General features: G+C 47.0%; 1 protein-coding gene across 1 annotated transcript; it reads left to right on the top strand.

The window, feature by feature from the left end:
* Nucleotides 1–5,492: 5,492 nt before the first annotated feature.
* Nucleotides 5,493–24,928, top strand: NANS (N-acetylneuraminate synthase). Its single transcript, XM_069474469.1, has 6 exons — nucleotides 5,493–5,695; nucleotides 9,223–9,438; nucleotides 17,960–18,059; nucleotides 18,921–19,075; nucleotides 21,751–22,017; nucleotides 23,780–24,928. The coding sequence occupies exons 1-6, from the start codon at nucleotides 5,564–5,566 to the stop codon at nucleotides 23,987–23,989; spliced, it is 1,080 nt and encodes a 359-aa protein (XP_069330570.1). The 5' UTR covers nucleotides 5,493–5,563; the 3' UTR covers nucleotides 23,990–24,928.
* Nucleotides 24,929–25,061: the final 133 nt, after the last annotated feature.

Here is a 25,061-nt window from a genome sequence, read left to right on the forward strand (position 1 = left end):
CGAAGAGAATGTACAGATGGCAGATAAACATATAAGAGATGTTCAACGTTATTAACCATTTGGGAAATTCAAATTAAAGCCACAGTGAGATATCACTACACACCTGTCAGAAAGGGCAAAAGAAAAAATAGTGACAACGCCAAATGCTCATGAGAATGCAGAGAAACTGGTTACTTAAATATTGCTAGTGAGAATGTAAAACGGCACAGCCATTCTGGAAAACAGTTTGGCAGTTTCTTATAAAACGAAACACACAACTACCATATGACCCAGATATCATACTCCTGGTCATTATCTCAGAGAAATGAAAACTTAGGTTCACACAAAACACAGATGTCTATAGCAGCTGTATTCATAATAGCTCCAAACTGGAAACAACCCAGATGTTCTTGAACAGGTGACTAGGTAATAAACCAGTGTGCATCCATTCCATGGAATACTACTCAGCAACGAAAAGGAACACACTACTGATACACGCAACAACCCGAATGGATCCCCAGAGAATTATGCTGAGCGAGAAAAGCCAACCCCCAAAGGTTACGTACTGTATGGTTCCATTTACAAAACCTTGAAAAGACATAATTCTAGGAAGGGAAAACAGATTGGTGGTTGCCAGGGGTTATGGAGGGGGTGGGGCTGGAGGGAAGTGGGTGTGTATAGACAAAATCAGCGATGGATCCTCATGATTTATTGGGATGTTACTGGGGTGATCAGAGAATCCAAGAGAGGGTCTGGAGAGAAATGGAAACCGAGCAGCTCTGGGCACCCCAGTGGGCAGAAGTGCATAGTCCTGCCATTCCTGGTGACTACCAGGCTCTGTAGTCACCATCACCAGAGGGAATCTTCAGAGGAGAGAACCTGGTTGATACGGCTTTGGAGGGCTATCCACAGATCCCCAGCCTTATTTTCTCTTTGTCATTTTAGACATCCTAGCAAGCGTGAAGGTTCTCATTGTGGTTTCGTTTCACATTTCCTGATGGCTAATGACGTTGAGCATCTTTTCATGTGCTTATTGGCCTGAATAATATCTCTTAACACATGTCTGGATTGGGGTGGCACACCCCATGGCTGAGGCCATGCTGTTTTGGGTGTCCTGGTGTAGTGGGTTGTTTTCAGAGGTGGCCGTGAGTAAGCAGGCTGGTGACGAAGGTCTCCTGTGAGGATACAGATCCTGAAGCTCTGTGAAGGGACGAGATTCCCAGGGACAGTGAGATGGAGGATCGACCCACTGTCCCCACTGGGGTGCGGGGAGGGCAGGACCAGCCTAACTAGGGACGAGGCCAGTGACAGGCATAAACTGTCAGGACGAGGTCTGAGGGTGGGAAGGTGCTGACAGGTGGCAGGCAGTCAAAACAGGACAGGGAGTGGGAGCTCAGGAATGAGACCCCTCCGTAAAGGTTTGGGCAGGGCAAGAACCTGGGCCTGCAGGTCCGGGCCGAAAACGGCCTTACATGCCTCTTCTCGTCCAATTGTCACTGCTGCCCTCTCGTGGTGGCTGTTCCCATCTCGCAGAGGAGGAAGTTGAGAGGTTTCTCAGCATGAAAGGAAAGAGATGAGAGGTGAACCCAGACCTGACTTATCCCAAACTCTGTACTTTTCTCAGGACACCATACTGTTTCAGTATCCTGTGGGGGATCTATAAAGGGAAGAGATTATTGTCATTTGTAGGAATTTGGGGGGCAGGGTGGGTCTCAGCCTAAATGTTGACTGTTCAGAAAGATTCTTCCTGATTGACCATCTAAAGTAGGCCCCCTGGGCCCAGTGCCATGGCTCATGCCTGTAATCTCAGCACTTTGGGAGGCCAAGGCAGGAGGATCACTTGAGGCCAGGAGTTCAAGACCAGCCTGGGCAACATAGCAAGACCCTATCTCTACAAAAACATAGAAAAATTAGCCAGGCCTAGTGGCATGCGCCTATAGTCCCAGCTACTCAGGAGGCTGAGGCAGGAGGATCCCTTGAGCCCAGGAGTTCAAGGTTACAGCGAGCTGTGATCGCACCACCGCATTGCAGCCTGGGCAACAGAGCAATACCCTGTCTCTAAAAAATAAATAAATAGGTAAGTAAATAAAGTAGGTCCCCTTACTAGTTCTCACACGGCACTCAATTTGTTTTCTTCATTGCCTTCATTATAATTCAGGATCATATATTTATTTGTGAATATACTTTACTTTTATCGTAAACTATAGTTTACAGGAAAAGGACGACAACTCTTTGTTCTGCACTCTATCGGCAGCGCCTGCTGAGGTCCCTGGCCCACAGCAGGCACTCGAGAATGATCTGGTGGATGTATGAGTGCGGTGTGGCACAGGTCCAAACCCTCCGAGGGAGACGGTGTGAGTTGGCTTTCACCTCCCACGCCGCCACACCAGGGTGTGATGGGGGCCTGTTCTCTCAGGGACGGCATAAAAACGATGTTTACAGGGAGTGTTACAGGGAGGAGGACCAAGGCCCAGGAAGCAGGAAGGTGTGGGTGAGGGTGTGACCGGCAGGGCTGCCTGTAGATGGAACAACTTGAGACCCTGGGGAGAATCAGACTCTTTGGCCACTTGATGTCAGGGCAGGTCCTTGGCAGCTGGGGTTGGGGAGCTCCGGTGTCTCATACCTCACTTACTCCTCAGAGGAACTTGCCAGAAAGCTGACTTCAGTGACCACTCAGGGAATAGTCACGTGGTGCCAGAATGTGTCCTGAGGAAAACAGATGGAGTCAGTTATGCCTCAGTCGTTGCTGTCATCTTTTCTGCACTTCCCCATCCAGAAAATATTTGTTGGCACCTACTAGGTGTTAAGAAGTCCTGTGCTTCGTGCAGGGAACACAATAGGTAATGGTCCAAGCCCTGATCTCAAGGAGCTCCCAACGCTGCAGGACACAGTGACAATCTAAGGCTCTAAGCAACATCGGGGAGGTCTGCTTGGCCTTGTTCAGCCTTGTATCGCTAGGCTTTGCCCTGGGTTTAGTGCTGAGCAGATTCCCGACCCAAAGGAGCTCACAGTCTAGAGGGAATGACAGAAGAGAAGAGGCAGCTACCATAGAGGGTGAGAAGTGGGCGAAGAAGAGGGTCCTGTGGGAGCCTAGAGAAGGTTGCTGGGGAGATCAGAGAAGGTTCAAAGAAGAAGAGACTTCTGGGCCAAAGGACCTGCAGAAGGTGGCCAGGCGAGGCTCAGCAAGGAGGGGAGGAGTGGGAAGTGTACGGGCACAGGAAACAGCCTGTGCCAAGCCCTGGAGATGAGAGAACATGATCCTCTAGGGGGACTCAAAATAGTTCTGTGTAGCTAGAGCACAGAGTGGCAAAAAATTAGGCAGGAGTCCTAGGTTGGAGGAAGCTTCCTAGGAGCCAACTTCAAAAGGGGCTTAGCATAGCCGGGGTGGTCACTGGGGCCTCAGACCCAGACGGTCTAATCTGGAAACTGGGCCCCCATCCTCAATCTCAACTGAATGAACCAGCACTCCGTGTACCCTAGTTCCTCCAAAACTAAGTTCTTTCTTGCCCTCTCCTGTCAGGAACAGGAAAGTGTCCCTCACTGGGTCTTTCTTTTCTTTTCTTTTGTTTTGTTTTTTTTTTTTTTTGAGATGAGGTTTTGCTATATTGCCCAGGCTGGCCTCAAACTCCTGGGCCCAAGCAATCCTCCTGTCTCAGCCTCCCAAGTAGCTGGGACTACAGGCGTGTACCACTACACCCAGCTTTTAATTTGTTTTTAAAGACTTTCCCTCATGTTCTCATTCATTTTGACAAATTGAACACTGACTCATTTTTCAAGCAGAAAAAACACCAGAAAGCACTAGAAACTGGCTTTAAACACAAGAACAAGAGTGGAATTGAAGTTGCATCCTTTCCTCCTTACTACTCTAACTTACTGAAAGTTTTTGTCACGAATAATAACATTGGCCTAAATTGCTTTTGTGGGATGACTATTTTTAAGTGTGATTTCTTCTTTTTCCTCTTCAAATTCAATCTCCACTTATTCACAAATTATGCAAAACCACAACAGTTTTCTTTAGCCAAAAGTGACTGAGTTACTTTAGTGCTGGATCTCATTTTCTCTGTGATGGAGGTCTGCCGCTCAGCTTCACCGAGAATGTGAAAGTCCGTTTAAACTTGAGACACGAAGCGCATGCCATCTAGCTCAACACACCCTCGGGCTGTGCACGAATGAACCCCACTTCCATCCCCCTCCTTCCTTTGGTTGCTTCCTCTTGGTCTCCAAACATGCACTTTCTCAACTCTGGGCCCCTCTCCAGCCCAGGGTCCATTTTCCACCTGCTTTGACAACTAAGCTTTTCCAAGAAAAGACCTATTTTCATTCCTGTTTCCTCAACTCCCCTTTGCCACCAAATCTGCTGTCTCCAATGGCCCTCTGATGCCCAAGTCCACTGTCTCTTCTTGTTCCTCATTCTCCTGGACTGCTCCAGGCCTTTGACCCTGTGGGTCTCCCTTCCTGGGGACACACACTTGCTCTATGTTATTTGTTTCTGACTTCTTTTCTTGGTTCCTCCAGGGGCAGCTGCCCAAGGTTGGCTGGTCTGCATCTCACCCTTCTTTATACTCTCTCCTGCAGCAGTCCCGCCTGTCCTCAGGCTTTTCCTCACCTGGAGTGGCTCCCAGATCTCCCTCCCCAGCCAGACTTCTGAGCTTCAGAGCTGCCTTCCCCGTGCCCCGCCCCCTCTACTCTTTCTTGGGCAGTGTCACCTGCGCATTGATACCAACATGTCCAAAACCACCCTCTCACCTTCCATCCAAAGGTGCTTTCTCGGTATTGTTTTAACTTTGTTCATGGGTTCTGGTAAGCTGAGCTAGAAATCAGTCTGACTCCATGTCTCAAGTTTGTCTGAAATCCAGCCCAGTGTATTTTAAGAGTCCTGGGCTGGGAGGCAGTCCAGGGTCCTGGTCGCAGCTTTGCTCTGGCCTTCCCGATGGCTTTGGACAAGTCAGTGGAACTTCTTGAACTTGCTGACTCTCATACAATAGAAACGGCTACTTACTGAAAATTACTACAGGCCAAGTACAGTGATCAGAGGTTTCTCTATATCATCTCATAGTTCTACTTTATTTTCCTACTTCAGGGACAAAGGAAAAGAATGCTCAGGAAGACTAAGTAACGTATCCATGATTAAGAGCTGGTTAGTTTGCGGAGGCTGGACTCGAACCTGCTCTATGACTTTAACTCCAGAATCCGTTTTTTCCATTACACGGAAGAGCGCGCTCTCCCATGCCCTAGCAGCTGCACTTAGGCTCTGGAGGCCACCGCCAGCCTCCTTCAGGGAGCGCTCGCGCCCGGGCGCGCGCAAGGACCCGGACACCGTCAGAGACCGCGTTGCAGGGCCGGGGTCCGCTCGCAGAGCGCAGGGGAGGGTCCTGGCCTCCGCGCCCCGCCCCTCACGCGGGAGAGCCCGCCCCTCTCACCGATTGGCTGTCGGGAGCGAGGCGGGGGCCGGGGATTGGCTGCGCAACGGCCGCGAGCTGACGTGGCGGGCCGGCGTGTGGGCCCAGCGGGGCTGCCTGCAGGACTCGCTGAGGCGGCGGCCGGACCCAGCGGGCAGTGAGGCGCCGGACTGCGAGCTGCCGCGATGCCGCTGGAGCTGGAACTGTGTCCCGGGCGCTGGGTGGGCGGGCAGCACCCGTGCTTCATCATTGCCGAGATCGGCCAGAACCACCAGGGCGACCTGGACGTGGCCAAGCGCATGATCCGCACCGCCAAGGTGAGGGAGCTCGGGGAGAGAGGGGCGCCGGGTGGGGTGGGGCCTCGGGGAGCGCGGACCGCTCTCCTCGCCCTCTTGGTCCTCTGCATCCGCCTGTCCTGCCGATCGCCAGTTCCCTCTTCTAAACCTTTGGAATCCCCTATCGCCCGCTCGACTGCCCTCCTGACTTGTCTGCATTACAGCGGTTGCCTCCTAACTCGACCTCTTTCTCTCTCCTCCTGATGCCAGAATGATCTTTCTAAAATACAGACTTGATAAAATCATAGCACCCCTGGCACCTTCAGTGGCTTCCTATTGCCTGCAGGTAGAGTCGATACCTTTTAACACAGCCGTCAAGATCTTAATGACCTGGCCCCTTCCTGCCCATCATATTTAATCTCTGACATCCTCCAGCAACATTGGATTATTTCTAGGAACTGCAGTTTCTGGAAGTTGCTGTGGTCTCTCTCACCTGCCATTCCCTGTGTGTGGAGTATGCAGTCGTTAAAAGCCAAGGCTCTGAGTTCAAATTCTGACTCCATCACTTCCTAGCTGTGTGAACATGGGCTAGTTACTTACACTCTGTGAACTTGTTTCCTTATTTGAAAACCTGGCTTGATAATAATGGTACTTACCTCCAAGTTGCTATGAAGATCAAGTGAGATAACTTCGGTAAAGCTCTTAGCCCAGTACTTGGCACAGAGGATTCAATAAATGTCATCTATTAGTGATAAGATGTTTGTGAATATCAGTGCTCCTGAGCTGTCTTCAGCTCTACTTTTTGGATGCCTTCTCCAACCCCTTCTCACCAACCCCTCCCCATTTTATTATGATTTCTGTTTAAGCCCCCCCCCCCCGTCCCTCTCTCTCTCTGTTAGACTTTGAGTCCCCCTGAAGGGAGGGACTGCCATGTTCTTCATTATGACCCCCAGCCCCCAACACGAGGCCTGCGCTGGGATTCCTTGGTTTAGTGATATCGCACACCATCTTTCCTTTCCCTGTATTAGTTCACCTGATTTTGTATCATTTGGGATTAGGTTTTGTCTTACTCTTCTTTCAGGACTAACTGCTTTTATGGAAGCCTAACCACTGAGTCATAAAAATATTTTTAAAAAGTAACAATTGCTAACATTTTTTGAGTGCTTAGTCTACCAGATACTGGGCTAAGTGCTTTAAATGCACTATCTCATTTAAGTCCTATGATAACCCAATGCTGTGATGCTGTAGATTTCCTTTTAGAGGCTAAGAGAAGATAAGTGACTTGCTCAAGAGCACATAGCTAGTAAATACAGTGATAGATATTTAAAGTCTTTGCTCCTAGCCACAGGGCTCCAGCCTTTGCACATTGTTTCCTAGGGGGAAATTCCTGCTCTTAATTTAGGGGAGCAGCCAGTTTTTCCAAGGTATGACTTTTTTGAATGATGTAAAAATTCCTAGAGATATGGAAGTTATGGATACAAAGTTATAGTTTTCTCTCTCACTTTCTATCTTTTAATTTTGGTGGATAGTTCTCCAGGGGGAGGAGAATGAAGAGGCTGAGGCCATATTAAAGTGGAAAGAGCCCTGGACTGGTGTCAGGATATCATTACTAGCTGAATGATCTTGGGCAGGTGACTTTTCCTCTCTAGGCCTCAGTTTTCCATGCTTTGCAATATGTGAGTTTGTTTTAAAATTTAAAGCAGTAGAAGTTCTTGAAATCCTTATATTTTAGGACTTTTTAATTTTGTCTTGGCTGCCTTCTGTAGATGGAGTCACATTTGCAAGTTTTGTTACCCAGAGTGTATTAGTACAAGCTGGCTTGCTCATACAACAAATCTGTTTGCAATATTAAAAGGAGAGTTTGTTGCATTATTTTTATTAAACTATATAATTACATACAAATGTAAACATATTATTATAATTAGAGATTTACTAATTGACTATATACTTTTAACTTTCAAACATTGGTGAGAATGGAGTATCATCATGGTGTTCCGCTGCTTGTTCTTAGCATTAGAGAAGCAATAAAACTTTGAACAAAGAAACCATCGGCATGATAGTAAAACAGGGACAATGATTCCTGAACCTAGAGTCCCCTATAGCATTAAGCAGATAAAGAAATCACTCATTTTTGAGAAAAGAAGAGCAGGAACCTGTTCTCTCCTCATACAACTGCTGTTATATAGAATGTAGTGCAACTCTATCTGAGTTCTTGTCATTAGTCAAAGGTGCTATTTCACCTTTGTCACGTTCCTGTAAGGAGCAGGTTTGCCCAGATAGAGACAAACTTTTTAACTTCTTGAGGGTAAGTCTGCATCTTCAGAGGGAGACGACAAGCAAAGGGAGCCCAAAGCAACTCTGCGAAGGCCTCCTCAGGAGCTTGCTGGAGAGCTGGGGTAGCACAAGTCCCTGTTGCAGGCGCAGGCCAGGACTCGAATGAATAGTCTTGCAGGCTTTCGGAGAGGGACCTGGCCGGCTCTGCTGGAGACACTGTGTGACTGTGGTCAAGTCACTCTGGGCCTTGGGATCTTCATCTAGACAATGAGAACTCTGTTGCCCAAGGTCATTTTCAGTTCTAATGTTCTTTGAACTTCTCTCCAGCACCAAGTCCTGAGGGTGCCATCGCACGATATTTTCAGGAGTGGAGTAACATGCTTAGCACTGATGTTTCTGTTTCTGGACCCAGGAGGTTTTCAATAGCATGAATACTTCTGTGTCTACAGAAATGGCAGTGAGATGAGACTTTAGAGGGTTTTACTTCTTCCTTCTACTGAGTAGTTTTTAACAACAATTCTGGGAGATTGGAGGCTGACCAGCAATAGAGTTATAGCTTTCACAGTCAGACTATCCAGCTTTTATGTAATCACTTCTGCTCAATAGAGATTACCTAGGCTGGGGCATTTCTCAGTTTTGTGTTTTTGTTTTTTTTTTTGTTGCTGTTATTCAAACAAACGGAACATGCAGAAAAGTGCCAGTGCAAAACAGCAAAAAGCAGCGTTGCTATTGTTGAAGTCACAGAACAGGGCCCCTCCCTTCGTTTACCTGCTCCTGCAAGGGGCTCCTCAGAACAGTTTACAAGTCCTGGAGCTGGCCCAAATTGCTCTTTATATAGATGGAGAAACTGACTCCAGAGATGGGAGGTGACTTAGCTAAGAGTTAGGGTCAGAGTTAAGCCTGAATCTGACTTCCTTTACTAAATTCTGGTCCAGTGCTCATTTTACTATCCTCTGCTGAGTTATAAAACCTAAAATCTTCCTTAACGCTTTGATTCAGTATTTTTAATATTACAATGTAAAACAAAGCAAAAAAGCCCTACATTTTTTTGTATTAATATTTTAAAAGGGAAAAATAGTGGGGAGATCTTCCATCCTCAAACAACCTTTTCTTCCTTCTGGACTTTCTTGCTTTTCCTGTTTCTTTTCTTTAGGGGGGGTCCCTAAGGTCTCTGTCGGTCTAAAAACAATCTGTTATATTTAGAGATAGTGGTGTCATCTCGGTTACCCCAGCATTTCTGCTGTCTCTGAGAATGTGCGACAGATCACTGAAAGGCTTCCTGATGTGTGTTGCAGGAGTGTGGGGCTGATTGTGCCAAGTTCCAGAAGAGTGAGCTGGAATTCAAGTTCAATCGGAAAGCCTTGGAGAGACCATACACTTCGAAGCATTCCTGGGGGAAGACATACGGGGAGCACAAACGGCACCTGGAGTTCAGCCACGACCAGTACAGGGAGCTGCAGAGATATGCCAAGGAGGTTGGGATCTTCTTCACTGCCTCTGGCATGGACGAGGTGAGCCCTCTGCCGCTCTGTCATTTGTCACTCTAGCAGACCCAGGAGACAGCGGGCAGCCTGGTGGCGTTCTGCTTAGAGGCAGCTCCACCTTGCCCACCTGCTCTGTGCCCAACTCTGCGGGAAGTCGGCAGGAGCCAAGGCCCCGCGAGGGTCTAGGGGAGGAAACCATAGCTTTAAGAACAAGCTGTCCCTGGGAGCAGAGGGCAGCCACGCTGGAACCCCAGTGTCCCTTAAAGCTTGTGGGGACACCCCAGCTGGGGAAGGTTTCTCCCAGGGGAAAATGGTCTGGATTAGGAGCCTAGAAACCACAGTTCCAACAGGAATCTGCCCCTTGGTGACTATCCTTGGCTGACTTGGGTGGGGCAATATTGGCACCGTCCGAGAGGGTGTGGCTCGCAGGATGGTCCTGGGTGGCTTTGGCTTGGCCATGTGGACATTCTAGCAGAGTCCAGCTGGAGCCAGGTCTTGGGTCCCATCTGCTCTGGGACTGTCTCCTTAAGAGTCCTTCACGTATTCTTTCTTTGCATGTAAAAAAATTTTTAGTTATAAAAATAACACTACAGAAAGTTTAGAAAACAGGAGAAAGGGACAAAAACTGACCTATAATCCCTATATAGCAGCTCTTTTATGTATTTCCTCCTGAAGTCTTTTCATATGCACGTTTTATTGGCTGCCTGTACTGTTTGTGAACACTTAGTTCTGTGTATGCTTGTTCTAGTTAACATCATACCACGAGCTTTCACCCTATGCTTAAAGATTTTAATAGCAGTGTAATATAATATTTCTTCTGGAGCATGAGATATAATATACCTACCCATTCTTCTACTTTTGGACACGAAGATTACTTTCAGTTTTTTGTACTATTAATATATAGTGCTGAGATAAATATCTTTTTTCTGTTTTGGGTTATTTTCTTAGGATATCTTCTCAGAAATAGATTATTAGATGAAAATTAAGAACATTTTTATGGCTCCTGACACAGTTTTTTTTTAAAAATCCATTCTGAGTGATTCACATATATTAGCTCTATATTTTTTTTTTAGAGGCAGGGTCTCGCTATGTTGTGCAGGCTGGCCTTGAATGATCCTCCTACCTTGGCCTCCCAAAAAAGTGCTGGGATTACAGGTGTGAGCCATGTACCTGGCTGTCTTGAAACACTTTTTCTTTTCTTTTGGTCAACCAGATTGTCTGCAGCATACCTCTGACACTGTGCCACCTTTCCAATTCCAAAATATATTTGTAAATTGAATCAAAATAAGCACACATGCAGCCAGGCCATTGGTGGTTTGAAAAAGGAGGCGGGGTGTAGAACCTAGGCCTCTGGGAAACTTGGCAGTGTGAGGCTTCGGTTCTGTAGACCAAATTCATTCCTTAATTCACAGCATTCATAAGCATGACATTCTTCAGTTCTAACTGTGCATTTAGCAATCACGACTCCCTACTTTTGAATTATACCTTATAGTTTACAAAGCATCTTCACATGCAGTAATGTATTTTATCCCCACAGTGCCCCATTTTACAGATGAAGAAATGGAGGCTCAGAGGGGCTGGCAAATATGTTCAGTGTCACACAGTTGGGAAACAGGTCCTGGAGGCAGCAGTCTGACGCCCAGAGCAGTGTGCTTTCCATGATCGGCAGCTGCTGCCTCCCGGCAGTCAGCCCAGGCTTCCAAGAGCATCAGACTCCCGCAGTGAACGTCTGAGAGCTCTGCAGAGCCTCTGGGCTTTCCCCTGCTCTGCACCACCCTTGGTACTGGCTCAAGACTGATGTTGTCTGGAGAGTCTCTGGGCCCAGGAGCTGCCTAGGAGGCAAGAGCACAGATTTTTGTAAGGAAACCCTACCGAAGTGGTTACTTAGATAGATTGCTGATCTTCCATTAATTATTGCCCTGCAGGCTGAGGCAGGGACCTGCCCTGCAACCTGTTCCAAATCTGAGAACTGGGTTTGTGCAAATTCAGTTTGAACTGGTGGCATAGCAGCCTCCATTTCAGAAAAGAATGAGTAAGTCACGTAAGTATCAACTGCAGAACCGAGCAGCTTCCAGGAAGACATTTCAGGGACGTTATTGTGTGAGCCCTTCTGGGTGTACCCGCAGCCTGGGAGGGACTCTGGGACTGTGTGGGGTGTCCCCTAAAGGGGGATTGTTTTTCATCAGACAGATCACAGAGTTTTGTTTCTGATTAAATACTGTTCTTTCAAAGCGATGGTCACTTGGCGGACAGCAAGATGGAATTTGGGCTTTTTGGCCTAGGAGCCAAGCACCCTGGCCCTGGGCATTTTTCTGATCCCAGCTTAAACAGTACTTCCTCAGGGAATTCTTCCCTGTGCCCTACTCGGTTTAGGTTCCCTCCCCATCTTTTCATGGTGCTCTTTACCTCTGTAATTATGTCTTAAATGTTCTTTTCCCTACCAGACTGTTAGGCCCACAAGTTCCCCATGCCTGACACATAGTAGGTACTTAGGAGATACTTGTTGAATGAATAAAAGAATGAGCCAAACATAAGGGAGGATCAGGGGCTTTTATCAGACTCTTAAAGAATCTGTAAGGCAAAAAAGGTTAAGGAGGAAAGAACATGGACTTTGAAATCCAAAAGACTTGGGTATTATTTATACTTGTATCATAACCAGCTGGGTGATCAAGAACAAAGATCTTTGACATTTGAGTGTTTGTTATTACCAAGTTCTCGGCTAGATATTTTAACTCTACCGACTCATTTACTCTTCTTGATCCCTTGAGCTAGGACTGTTATTATCACCATTTTACAGATGAAGAAACTGACACACAGGGTGTCGATAGCAGAGACTCAATTCCAACCCAGGCGATCTGACTCCAGAGCCTGACCCCCTGACCACAGTGTTCACCTCCGTGAGCCCAGGTCACTGTGAACCCTGTTTCCTCATAGGTAAAGGGTCAGGTGGTAGGTTAAAAATACCTAGCACGGCCAGGTGCAGTGGCTCACGCCTGTAACCCTAGCACTCTGGGAGGCCAAGGTGGGCAGATCGTTTGAGCTCAGGAGTTTGAGACCAGCCTGAGCAAGAGTGCAGACCCCGTCTCTACTAAAAAAATATAAAGAAATTATCTGGACAACTAAAAATATATAGCAAAAATTAGCCGGGCATGGTGGCGCATGCCTGTAGTCCCAGCTACTCGAGAGGCTGAGGCAAAAGGATCGCTTGAGGCCAGGAGTTTGAGGTTGCTGTGAGCTAGGCTGATGCCACGGCACTCTAGCCTGGGCAACAGAGCGAGACTCTGTCTCAAAAAAAAAAAAAAGAAAAATACCTAGCACGTAGGTTTGTCTTCTGCAACAGGTGAGATCATTTATGTAAAGTGCAGTGCTCAAGACAGGCCCACGTCTGTTGTGTTCACCACCGTGAACCCGGGTCCTGGCATAGCATCATGCTTATGTAAATATCTTGATGAAACGAGAGTCATATTCCAGATTTGACATTTGTTTTTGTTATATGTTTATTTCATGTACTCTTGGTTCAGAATGGTTTGGGATTGCTCTTTGGGAACTGCTGTAGAACTTAGTCACGCAGGGACAGCCAAGTCCTTGTCCTTAGAGCAGGTTTAGGTTCAAGAAATAACTAATTGTTGTCATGCCAAATGTGAATAGACTTAAAATTCCTGGGCAAAACTTATGATGTGAACTGACTTAGTAACATGTAAGTAATGAGACAGATTTTGTGTTTTTGCAGGGCCTGTAAGTAGGCTCTGGAGAGAATTCCCAAAGAAGAGTACAAAAGTATTTTGGATCCCTAGTATTATCTTTGGAATAAGCATATGGCCTTTTCCAGAGTAATTACTTTGAGAAGTACTTCGTTTGGAGGACTAATCCTAACCTGTTTGTTAAGAACCCCTGCTGAATGGTACATACCCTGGCTGTATGATATATACTTCTGCTACATAGTCTATATAGATTTGTGTATATTTTTGGTAGTAAATTATAAAATAGACTGTATCTACATAAATTTTATGCATTCTTGACACATCTAACTTTTCCTTAATTTTTTCAGTATTTCTAGGTTACCCAGTTCATCTGCAAGTTTTTTCAAATTGTCACAAATCTCCAAAAATTTTTTCCAGCTGTGTAGTGCACACCCCTGCTGTGTGGCCCATACCCTGGCTGTATGGCCTTGTGGCTAAGTGAGTGGACGCCGGGGTCAGATTTTGAGTTTGAATATGCTCTTTCTGTCATTCCTGGTGTGTCCATTCGGAGGTTATTTAACCTCACTGTGCCTCAGTTTCTTCAATTGCAAAGTGGGGTTAGTAGCAGAACCCATCTGGTAGGGTCGTTGTGAGGATTAAGTGTGATCATTGATATAAAGCATAGCACACAGTCGGCATTCATGGAAAGCAACCCAGGCTAAGGGCCGGGACATCCTGGTATTTGCCCTGACTCGGCCCTTAACTCTCAGTGTGACCCTGGTGAGGCGCACCAGAGCAGGTGCTGGAGGGAAGGGAACTTTCCCTGGGCCTCCATTTCCTTTTCTGTGTGCCGAACAAGCTGCTGTCCAAGGGCTCTCCCTGCTCTGATGTCCCAACTCAGCATAGAACCAGAGAAGATGTCACCAAGGTGACTTACACCTGGAAAGAGGACTTTTTCTTCAGTCTGTTTCCAGCCCCTGAGGTTCTGGATCTGACGGTAGGGAAAATGTACCTCCTGGCGTCTGTGAGACTGCTGAGGAAAAGTCACTTCTTCAGGTCGTTCCCTTCCGGTAGCTTCGGTTGTGAAGCAGGAGCAGTTGGGAGATAGAAAGGGGTCTGGGTGTTTGGTGGTGGGGGCTTCCTCTGCCTGTACTCCTTTTTGGTTTCTTCCCCCTCCACTCCCCAGGACGCCCTCTCTGCTGTCTGGGACTCGTGCTCTGGAGCCATACCCTCTGAGTTCAGGTCCTGGTGCTGACATTTTCTGTGTGGCTTGGGCCCTTCAGGTAACCTCTTAGAGCCACAGTGGCCACACCTGTAGAAACGGATTGTAAAGAGACCTTCCCTCAGGGCTACAGGGAGGACCCAGTGAGATAAGCCCACTGGTGCAAGCACAGGCTGGTCTGCACCCACTGCTGATAGCTTTCTGCCACTCAGAACCCTTAGGAGTTTTTCTGCTTCAGCCTGATTGGGCTCAGAGGCTCCTGTGTCCTCGGAATGCCATTTGTTCCCAGCTGGTCCCCTGACTGATCTGGGGCACTGGGAGTGAGAGGAAAATGCATTCTTAGGAGCCTTTCCGAGTGTTAATTTACCTTGCTGGCCAGGTCCCTGTTGCTGAACCAGCATTTCCTGTCCACCCGGCTGTCCCCGGTGTTCTGTGTTTACCTAGCCAGTGGCTCCATCTTTACCCACCCTGACTTCCTTATAGACAGGAGGCATTTATTGAGGGCCTGTTTTCTCCACTCTGTATGCTGTTCTAGGGCGTTCTCTGTGTCCCCAGGAAATGTTAAGGTGTGGCAGAATTTTATTAAGGCCAAGAAAACAATCAGGGAACCTGGTCAAAAGGTGCACTGAAGCTGTGTAAGGCAAGTGAAACGAGCAGGGAGCGTCTTTAGTCTAATTGGAAAGTTGTACTGAGAAAGCAAATGAAAGCCAGGACTTTAGAGGTGGCCCCTGAGGGACGTGCTTCCCTCACATGCAACGACCGTCCCAGCAGAGCTGCCCTTCCCTCCAGCACCTGCCTCTTCCCTTCCCCTGCCACCCGCCAGCAGGGCTCCAGCCTCTGTCCAAGTACGGTGTACCCCGACAGCCACTGCGCCGAGGGCGGGCCCAGTCTTCTTATGGCTCACGGTTCCCTCTCACCATCTCCTCGTCCTGGGAAGCTCTAGAACATTCCCAGTTCTCCCCAACTCATCACCATGGGCTGCTTTTTCATTTCCTGCAGGATCTAAAAACTGAGGGGAGAGGAGTGGTCTTTAGAAAAATCCCAGCCCTGCTCCTCTCTTTCCTGTGACCCCTCACTTAGATCAGCAGTTTCCAAAGTTTCTACAAGACACAGTACAGAGAGGCGGTTCTGTGGGCACTCGTTGTCCATCCTCATTAGTTGATTTGGAACCCAAAAAGTTCTGAGTCAAATAAGTTTGGGAAACCCTGGGTTTAAAAATCAGACAAGTTGATCTACCAGGACCCTCTAAGGAGTTACGGCAGTGCAGCGTTTCCCGGCAAACGGGTCTGGGGTGGGGCCCTATTCTGGGCGTTGAACGCAGTAGGGCGCTGGAGGGTCACAGGTGGCTGAGTTCCTTTCCAAAAGGCTTTGTGGCTTTGTGCTGTGGGGTGGGAGGGAGGGAGGGGTCCTTAGACTGCTGGCTGCATTGCACCCTGCATGGAGAGGGGACGCGACAGCAGGGTGGGCAGGCTAGGGGAAGCCAAAAGTCCACAGCAAGAAGAGGGCCCCCCAGGGCGCAGCGCTACTACCTGGGGCCGGAAGGCCAGGCAGAACCTTCCAGATTACTGAAGGGGGCGCCCTGCCCAGGGCGCGATGACTCCTCTAAATGGCCACCAGGTGGCGCTGGCTCCCCAGGAGGACTGCAGAATGTGGCGCCCCTCCCTGGCCCGCGGGAATCTGCCCCTTTATTCCTCGCCTGAAAATTATAGAAATCCGTGCAGATTTTACTGCCTCTGTAAGTGAGCTTTTGCAGAGTGGTTTTTCCCCTGCATTTCACCCCTTCTTGTCCCTGCTCGCTCTGCCCTTCTCCTGAGTGGGCTCATCCAGGTGTTTATGCTCTGGAGGACCCCGCAGTCGAACATTATGAAGGAGAACTTAGTATGGGGTTTCCCCCTTTAAACAGAAAAGGCCCTCTTCATCTGCCAGATAAAGTGAGAAGGGTGGGAAAAAAAGACTTTGTTCAATAAATCTATTATAAACAGATGTTTTTCCGTCCGATATTAGGGCTGGTTAACAGTATGAGACACGTAAACAGAAGGAAAGAGTGAGGTAGAAAAATGTGGAAGGGGAAAGATAAGGGGAAAAATAAAGCAGAAGGAAGAGCAGCAAGAACAGCATGAAAGGTAGTTGAACACTCGCAGGTGAGTGGCACTCAGGCCACATGGCACCGTGTCTGCTGGACTGCGAGGGTTGCACGGTGCCTTGAAGCTGTTCACTGGCCAGTTAACCGCTCCTCCCGGCTCTCCAGCAACTCCCACCCCAATGTTGGAGGATTTACAAGGGAGCAAAGTTAGGAGCAGTGTTTGGAGTAGCTCATCACCTGCTGGGAAGATGGACGGAGCTCAGGCTGCAGTGGGTGGATTTAAAGAGCCACTGTCAGAGCAACTTTCTCATGTTCCTTACCACACTCTGCCCTCTGGATTTTCATGCCTGGTGGTCCAGCTCCTTGACACTCAGAGTATGATTCCTGGGCCAGCAGCAGCACAATGGCATTAACAAAGGACTTAATAGACTTTTAGGCACCACTGTAGACCAACAAAATCAGAATGTGCATTATATTTTAGCAAGACTCCTGGGATATTTGTGTGCATGTGATCAAGTGTCAGAAGCACTGGCCTAGCTCATCAAGCCCTAACTTACCTCTCAATCACAGGCAGCATTTTAGGATAGAACTAAGATATTTGGAACCATTCAGAGACATTGATTCTTCCTCCCTCTGAAGTCCAGCTTCAATTAAAAAAAAAAAGGACTTAAGAAAGCCTTTGGAGGTGATGCATATGCTTATTACTTTGTGGTGATGGTAACATGAGTGTATACATATTCCAAACTCACCAAATTGTATATATATTATACAGTTTTTGGTATACCAATCACACCTCAATAAAACTGAAAACAAAGAGTAATAAAAAGTAGACTTTGAGTTATTGTAATTTGACAGCAAACTGAGGTTTTACGCTTATAATTTGTGACTGATTCCTTCAGCAAACATTTGCTGATGTTTACCAATTTCCTGAGTCTTATTGATGAATCTCAGAGAAGGATGTTGAAGAGCCCTAGATAGATAATGGCAAGCAGTGATGTTGCATCCAAAAAAGTGGCCAAGGTTTGCTTTTCTGTGGGCTGCATGGTTTGAGGTCTGAAAGGGCCTGGGTTTAATGGGCCCTGCCAACTATGGATCACTGTCAAGGCCGGGCCACAAACTGCTCCATTTTCCCCTTTGGCAAGGATTGAAATGACCTCTTTTGCAGCCTATTTGGCCCTGAGTAAAGGGGAAAGCCTTTGAGGGCTGTTCACTTTCTCACTGCCTGGTTTTCTGTATCAGCATTAGGTCATGACCCTTTCGTGTTTGTTCCCTGGGCCCGGGGCCCCTGGGGAAAGCAGGGTCTGGCCAGCGATATTCCTTTCCAGATTGTCATAGCCAGTGCAGACCAGCACTAAGTATTTGTCGGACAAGTGGATGGGTGGATATGAATAAATGCTTCAATGAAATGACTGAGAACAAATCTTTGCCTGCTTTCAAGTTGTTAAGAGTCCTTCTCATTGAGTTAGAGGAGGGGGCTTTTCTATTTGTATGTTATTCCTCCTCTGTTGTGAGGACAGTGTTTTTAAACAATAGTGAAAAGGAGCTTCTCTTTGATTTTTGTAGATGGCAGTTGAATTTCTGCACGAACTGAATGTTCCGTTTTTCAAAGTTGGATCTGGGGACACTAACAATTTTCCTTATCTGGAAAAGACTGCCAAAAAAGGTGAGTGTCTAATTTTTGTCATAAAATCTGAGGGAGTCCAAACTTTCATATTTTTACTGCCCTAGTGGTGGCTCACTTCAGGGTAGATCTCATGAAGACAAACTTTAGAAACCTCTTTTCAATCAGCATATACTTCCACTTTTTATGTGCTTACTTGAAAGGGGAGAAATTAAGTATATGACCGTTTTTATAAGAAATTTTTTAAAGAAAAATTTTTAATTAAAAATTTTTTTGATTTATAAGAAATTAAAGATATGACAATATATATAAAACTTCTTAGAGGAAACGCTGATTTGAGAAATATTCTGTAGTTATAATATCTAGATATCTACATAGTATAGTTTATAAAGTGGTTTTACAACGTGAGCGATCTCATTTGGTCCTCATGACAAGGTAGGACTGAAGCGGGTCATGATTATGACGCTTTATACTTATTTCATAGAGGAGGCGCCCGAGACGTGGAGAAGGACAGTGCTGCCCAGCGCAGCTGGGAGTGGCAGCCCCAGGCCTCACACACACGCACACTCTTGAATTGGGGGTCAGTGTGCACCCGACCGTACTGCCATACTGTGCATCCTCTTAGTCAGAGGAGGTGCTCACTTTCTTTTTGGGAGTGTGAAATTCCTCCGCTCCTGAATTTAGTTCACTTTGCTCAAGAATAATGTTGGGGGGCAGAGGGGAGTCTATATTTCCTATGGTCGAGGGCAGGAACCCACCAAGCTCACCTCTGTCTCCCCACAGTGTTTTAAGTGTTGTCTGTGGAGTTCAGTTGAATGATGGTACCAACAGCTGGGATGCGTTTGAGGGGGAGTCAGAACCTTACAGAGAAAGTGACGGTGGTGTTGGCGTTGGGTTACCCAGGTCGCCCGATGGTGATCTCCAGCGGGATGCAGTCGATGGACACCATGAAGCAGGTCTATCGGATTGTGAAGGCGCTCAACCCCAACTTCTGCTTCCTCCAGTGCACCAGCGCCTACCCGCTCCAGCCGGAGGACGTCAACCTGCGCGTCATCTCGGTGAGCGGGGGTGGCTGTTGCCTGATCAGGCCGCAGCACTGTGGCTTTTCGTGGGCCCTTTATTGTGGGGCAGATAGAGTCTTTTTTGGTAACCAAAATTCTGAGCAACCATGGCGTACTTCGTAATTTGAACATCCTCTGACAGTCTTGGTGTCATAAAATCAAGTTAGAACCAAGCAGTTGAAGGAATGCATGCATTTTAAAGAGGGTGACTATAAATGAAATTTTCTTAAAACCAATCTTAATTTCTGCCATTATAAAATTTAGAGTGGAGTCCTCGTAATTGCCTTTGTACACATTTTCTTTACCAGTGTGTATTGCCCGTCAGAGGCCCCTGTTCTCTGAATTGCTGGCTCATTTCCTTCCTTAGTGTATTTTCTATTCTTTTAAATTGTGGTGAAATATACAAGGCATAAAATTTACCATTTTACCCATTTTGAGATGTACAGTTCAGCGGCATTAAGCACATGCTCACTGCTGGGCTGCCATCACCACCATCGACCTCCAGAACTTTCTCTTCATCCCAGACTGAAACTCTGTACCCATGAAACACTAACTCCCCATTTCCTCCCTGCCCCGCCCCTGGTAACCACCGTTCTACCTTCTGTGTCTATGAATCTGGCTCCAGGTACCTCATATGAGTCGCATCACACAATATTTGTCCTTTTATGTTGGCCTTTTTTACTTTGTCTTCGAAGTTCATCCATGTTGTGGCATGTGTCAGAATTTCATTCCTTTTAAGGCTGAATAATTGTCCATCTTTCACATATGCCACATTTTCTGTATCCGTTCACCTGCCGACGGACACTGGGATGCCTCCACCTTTTGTTAATGTGAATAATGCTGCTATCAACATCTGTGTATGGATATCTGTCTTTTTTCATATTCAGTTATAGGAGACCTTCTTGAAACTTCTGGCTTTTTCTGCTCTGTTATTTGCTGGTTCTCTTATTTTCTAATTCTGAGCATCCCTGAGGCTCAAACTGGTTGCAGTGACAGCCTTGAGGGAGCTTTCTGTCTCCTAAGATTTTGTCTACTCCATCACGTTACAGATGGTGAAGTCCAGTCCCAAGGGGCCCCACAGCAGCTTGGTGGCAAAGCGGGGACTAGAACCTGGGCCCCGTCAGCCTAGTTTTTTGTCTTTTAATGTGTCAGGCCATCTCTATCAGTTCCTCCTGGTAGCCCCTGAAACTTAACTTAATTAGAAAACAAATACATATGTAATTATCATAAAAAACATTATGGTAACATTAATGGAATGCTAAATATATATATACACACACTTACAATCCTGATATTGCAATTAACCAGTTTTCCTTTTATATTTTCCTTTCAGCATAACATCTGACATTCTGGTTTTTTTCCATAATAGTATAAGCTTTTTTACATGTTGCCACATAGCCTTTATTTTTAACTTAAGAAAAATTTTAACCTTTTTGAAAACAAACACTGCTGTCTTTTTACCTAAATTTTCTGTCCCTCCCGATCCTGATAGTTTTTTCTCCACTTCTAGCTCATCTCTAAATCATTTTATTTTATTTTTATTTGCTTATTTTTCTTGGAGACAGGGTCTCACCCTGTCACCCAGGCTGGAGTGCGGTGGTGTCATCATAGCTCACTGCAGCCCTGAACTCCTGGCCTCAAGTCATCCTCCTGCCTAGGCCTTCCAAAGTGCTGGGATTACTGTGAGCCACCGTGCCGGGCCAAAATCATTTTAAAAACTTAAACATTTTTTTCTTAATTCAGACAACTCTGAACATATATAAGGTAGAAAATAAACATCTCCTGTAATTCCATTCCACTGAGATTACCATAATTAACAATTTAGTATATGTAGCTCCAGATATTTCCGTTTATTTTCTTTCTCAGTATATTGTGAACACTGTTTCTCTTCCATCCCCACCCGAGGTCCTGTCATGTCCTCCTCTCTCTTGATACCATAGCACGGCGAGAGTTACTTTGCCAGCCCACCTGCTCTGGGGCCCACCCACCATGTTACAGCAGTTTGAATTCTCTGACCTATCAACCTGCGCTCCGTCACACACCCTTAAGCCTGCTTTTCAAGGCCTTTGCCCCTCCACTGTCCTAATCTTTTATCAAACCCCATCCGAGTCTTTCTCCTATACCTACGCTTTCTGGTCACCCTCACTGACAAGACTCACCCGTCTTAGAATGTCTTTTGTTGTATTCAGTGGATTATAGATAACTGATTAATTAATTATTTAGCATCTCCACCAAAGGAGTGTTTTGAGATTGGGCTGTATATATTATTGATGGTATTTTTGCATATAGCACACTTGCTTTCAGCAGCTCAGGCTAATTAAATGTGACAGATGCTCTTTGAATGAGTTTAGGCATTTGGTTATAGTTCCATTGTTTTTCCTGGTGGTTTGTGCAATGTGAAACATTCTTAAAATTCATTGTTAATGATAACAATAGCTATTGTTTTTGGAGCATTTACAACATGCTGAGTGCTTTGCATGCATTTATAGCAGCCCTGGACAGGTGCTTTTATAATCCCCAGGAAAGAAAGGCTGAGAGAACCTCAGCATCTTGCTCATGGTTGCACAGCCAGCGAGTGGCTAAACTGGGCTCCACTCAGATCTGCCTGACCCCGGAGAATATGCCTAAAGCACCACACTATTTAACCTTTTCCTCCTTTTTCTATTTTAAAGGAATATCAGAAGGTCTTTCCTGACATTCCTATCGGGTATTCTGGGCATGAAACAGGCATAGCAATATCTGTGGCTGCAGTGGCTCTGGGGGCCAAGGTGTTGGAACGCCACATAACTTTGGACAAGACCTGGAAGGGGAGTGACCACTCAGCCTCACTGGAGCCTGAAGAACTGGCTGAGCTGGTGCGGTCAGTGCGCCTCGTGGAGAGGGCCATGGGCTCCCCGACCAAGCAGCTGCTGCCCTGTGAGATGGCCTGCAATGAGAAGGTGGGTCCTGCCCGACCCCGCTCGGCTCCACTGCTGTGAGCGGGGACCAGGTGGGCGGATCGGAGAGGACAGTCAGTACCAGCGCTACCTGAGCCAGGCTGATGAGCTGCTAAAGGAGTGTTGGTCCAACTCCTCTGAATTTCTTCAGGCTCGTGTTAGCAGCAGGAGAACGGTTACTCATAACAGCAGTATCTTGTACAGTAGTTACTCGTAGCAGTAGGAGAAATATGTTACATAAGGTGAACTTTAGTGGTTTTTCTGGCCACCTCCTAGGTTATGTTAGAGTCTTCCACTAGATCTCTGAAGCCTGTGGCCCCAGTGCTGCTAGACTTCAGGAGGTATAAAGGGGGTGAGCCCCGGGATAGGTCATGTCCAGGGTCTCTTGGAGAAGATAAGCTCTCAAAAACCTGGGAAACATTGAGGCAAGGGGTTCTGCGAGGCATCGGGAACAGAGCCTGCGGCGTTCTCCAAGCAGGGGAGGCACTGGATAGATGGCAGTGAGTCATCACGGCGGTTGGTGCGTGATGATGCAGGTAAGTATTCCTTGTGCAGCACTGACCTTCAGACAGACGGATGAGGAGGCCAAGAAGCACTGCCTGGCACACTGACTATAAGGGCTTTTTGGAAGCTGTGGCCTGGACCTTCTTGCCCTCTGAGTCACAGAGCCAGGTGTCTTGGGGCTGTCAGGCATGTAGACACACCTAATCTGCCACAGGCTGTCCGGGTCAAGGCAAAGATCAAACACCAGGCATTCGTGGGGAATATTGTCGTCTTTTATTCTAGTGGGGCCTACCTGCTACCCCAAATTAAAAATGCATATATACCAGGAAATCAAAATAATAGTAAAAAGAAATCAACTATTTTGTAGAGGAAATGGGGAGAGAATTATACCAGAAACTAGAATGAGATTTACAGCAGTTGAGCGCTTAAGTTGGCTCCCTGAGCAAACAGTACGCTATAAGACAGGCATTTTATCCTGGCACTGAATTCCACGCAGAATTGATTCCTTGGGCTCTCGCGTGGAGGATGTGGAGGAATAAAATAGATAATTTGTTTGAAAGCATTTGTGGAGAAGACAGAGACACTGGTCGTGAGCGTCAGGCACCCTTCGTTCCCCTCACCTGCCTGTCCTATCTGCCCTTCCTGGGGAGCCCTCTTTCCTGTCACACTGACCGTCTTGTGAGCTCTCCGTGCTCCTTTTTTACCAAATAGAGTGGTTTGTGCCCCCCGAGAGCAGCAGAGCGGGAGTCAGGAATCTCATCCTCTAGGTTCTCATCCTGCCTGTTTGCAACTTTGGCCAAGCCACCGCCTTCTGTGGGCCTCAGTTTCCCCATGTTTACAATGAGATGTGGAGCTAGGTGGTGACAGAAGGAATCAGTGTCCATGTATGTTCCAGGTACATTGTGTATTATCACTGATCCTTACAGTCATCTGGCAAGATACAGGCACAGTTATTTCCCATTTTACAGGGAAACTAAACACGGCTTATCCCCAGCTCACTGGGATTTGAACCTGCTTGTCTACATAGCCCAAGCCCTTTCCTTTGCTCTTTCTTCCAAATGCCCCTCCTCTGAGTCTCTGGATTCACCCCACACTGACCAAATCCCTGCTGTTTATGAGATAGTGTTTTGGGCGGTGTTGGGGACAACAGAGTCCCTGCTCCCAAGGTACCTTGTGAAGACGGGTCAGGGACCTTGGGTGTAAAGCGATGTGTACTAGTTATTTCTCTGAAGCTGGCACTGAGTCTTAATTTCGTCCACAGCTGGGCAAGTCTGTGGTGGCCAAAGTGAAAATCCCGGAAGGCACCATTCTGACACTGGACATGCTCACTGTGAAGGTGGGCGAGCCCAAAGGCTATCCTCCCGAAGACATCTTTAATCTCGTGGGCAAGAAGGTCCTGGTCACTGTTGAAGAAGATGACACCATCATGGAAGAATCGGTAGAAAATCATGGCAAAAAAATCAAGTCTTAAATAAAGTGCCATTCTCTGAATTCTCAGTTGCCTTGCTGGTGCCATCGGGTGGGTGAGCTGGGGCAGGAGTGGTGGTCTCCAGAGACCTGGCGTTCATCCGCCGCCACCAGCCCCTCCTTACACAGCAGGTATTTCTGGGCCAGGCCCTGCGTCAAGCCCGTTGGAGAGATAGGAGGAGGAAATGAGGCAGTCTCTGCTTCAAGGCGGCTGGCACAGAAGGGGAGGTGGGCTCAAGGGCAAGTCCACGACCTCCAGTTGCTGTGTGCCTGCACAGAGAGGCAAGAACCGGCTGCTCGGGTCCTCTCCTTTAAGCCTTCATTCTCGTGCCCTGCGAAGCCAAACAGATCTCACTTCCTTACACCCTGCCTTACTCCTCCATTGCCCTTACCCTTCCTGCCCTTGGGCTCTGTGTCCAGTTAGTATTGTGTGGTGGTCACTCCGCACCGGAGAAGGGATTGGTCAAAGGATCTTTGTAGGCAGAGAAATGCAGAAAGCATTCCTATCTCTGAGCAAAGAGAGGGAAATGGCACGCGTTCCTTCTTTCAACAGATTTTGAAGGCCTGCCATGTGCCTCAGTGCTTTAGGCACTGAGGATACAGCCGTGTCCCATCCCTGCCTCAGGGAATCTGCGTTCAGATGGGGGCAGATGCGCAGGAAACCATAAGCACCGTGAGCAGTCACATGGTACGTTAGACGCCGATGTGCGCAATAGGGAAAAACAGATCAGTGTAAAGGGGATGGGAGTGTGGGGCTTGGAGCTTACAATTTCTAAATATGAGGGTAACGCTGAAATCAGCCCCTCTATAGCAACAAAATTTTATGTCACATATTATAAAATTACAAACCCAGCTAACAAAAAAGATTGTTTTACTTCCTTGAACAAAAAGCATTTATAGAGATTCAGTGCATATTCCTCTTTGTTGTTTTGAACCAGTACTGAGATTAATAATTCTTTTCAAATGTATTTTCAAATTCTTAATCTTTCACATTTATTTTACCTTGTTTACTACATAACTATGTAACTCCTCTTGTTTCAAAGTGTGTATGTGAATCTCTTTTCAAATGCATATAA

This window comes from Eulemur rufifrons, chromosome 7 (genome assembly GCF_041146395.1).
Source record: "Eulemur rufifrons isolate Redbay chromosome 7, OSU_ERuf_1, whole genome shotgun sequence".
Classification (NCBI taxonomy): domain Eukaryota; kingdom Metazoa; phylum Chordata; class Mammalia; order Primates; family Lemuridae; genus Eulemur; species Eulemur rufifrons.

Bases quoted from the DNA above. Each gene is read 5' to 3' on its own strand.
- NANS (XM_069474469.1), top strand. From the start codon at position 5,564: ATGCCGCTGGAGCTGGAACTGTGTCCCGGGCGCTGGGTGGGCGGGCAG. The intron at 9,439-17,959 runs GTGAGCCCTCTG...TGATTTTTGTAG, and splicing joins CTGCCTCTGGCATGGACGAG to ATGGCAGTTGAATTTCTGCA. The intron at 18,060-18,920 runs GTGAGTGTCTAA...TGGGTTACCCAG, and splicing joins GGAAAAGACTGCCAAAAAAG to GTCGCCCGATGGTGATCTCC.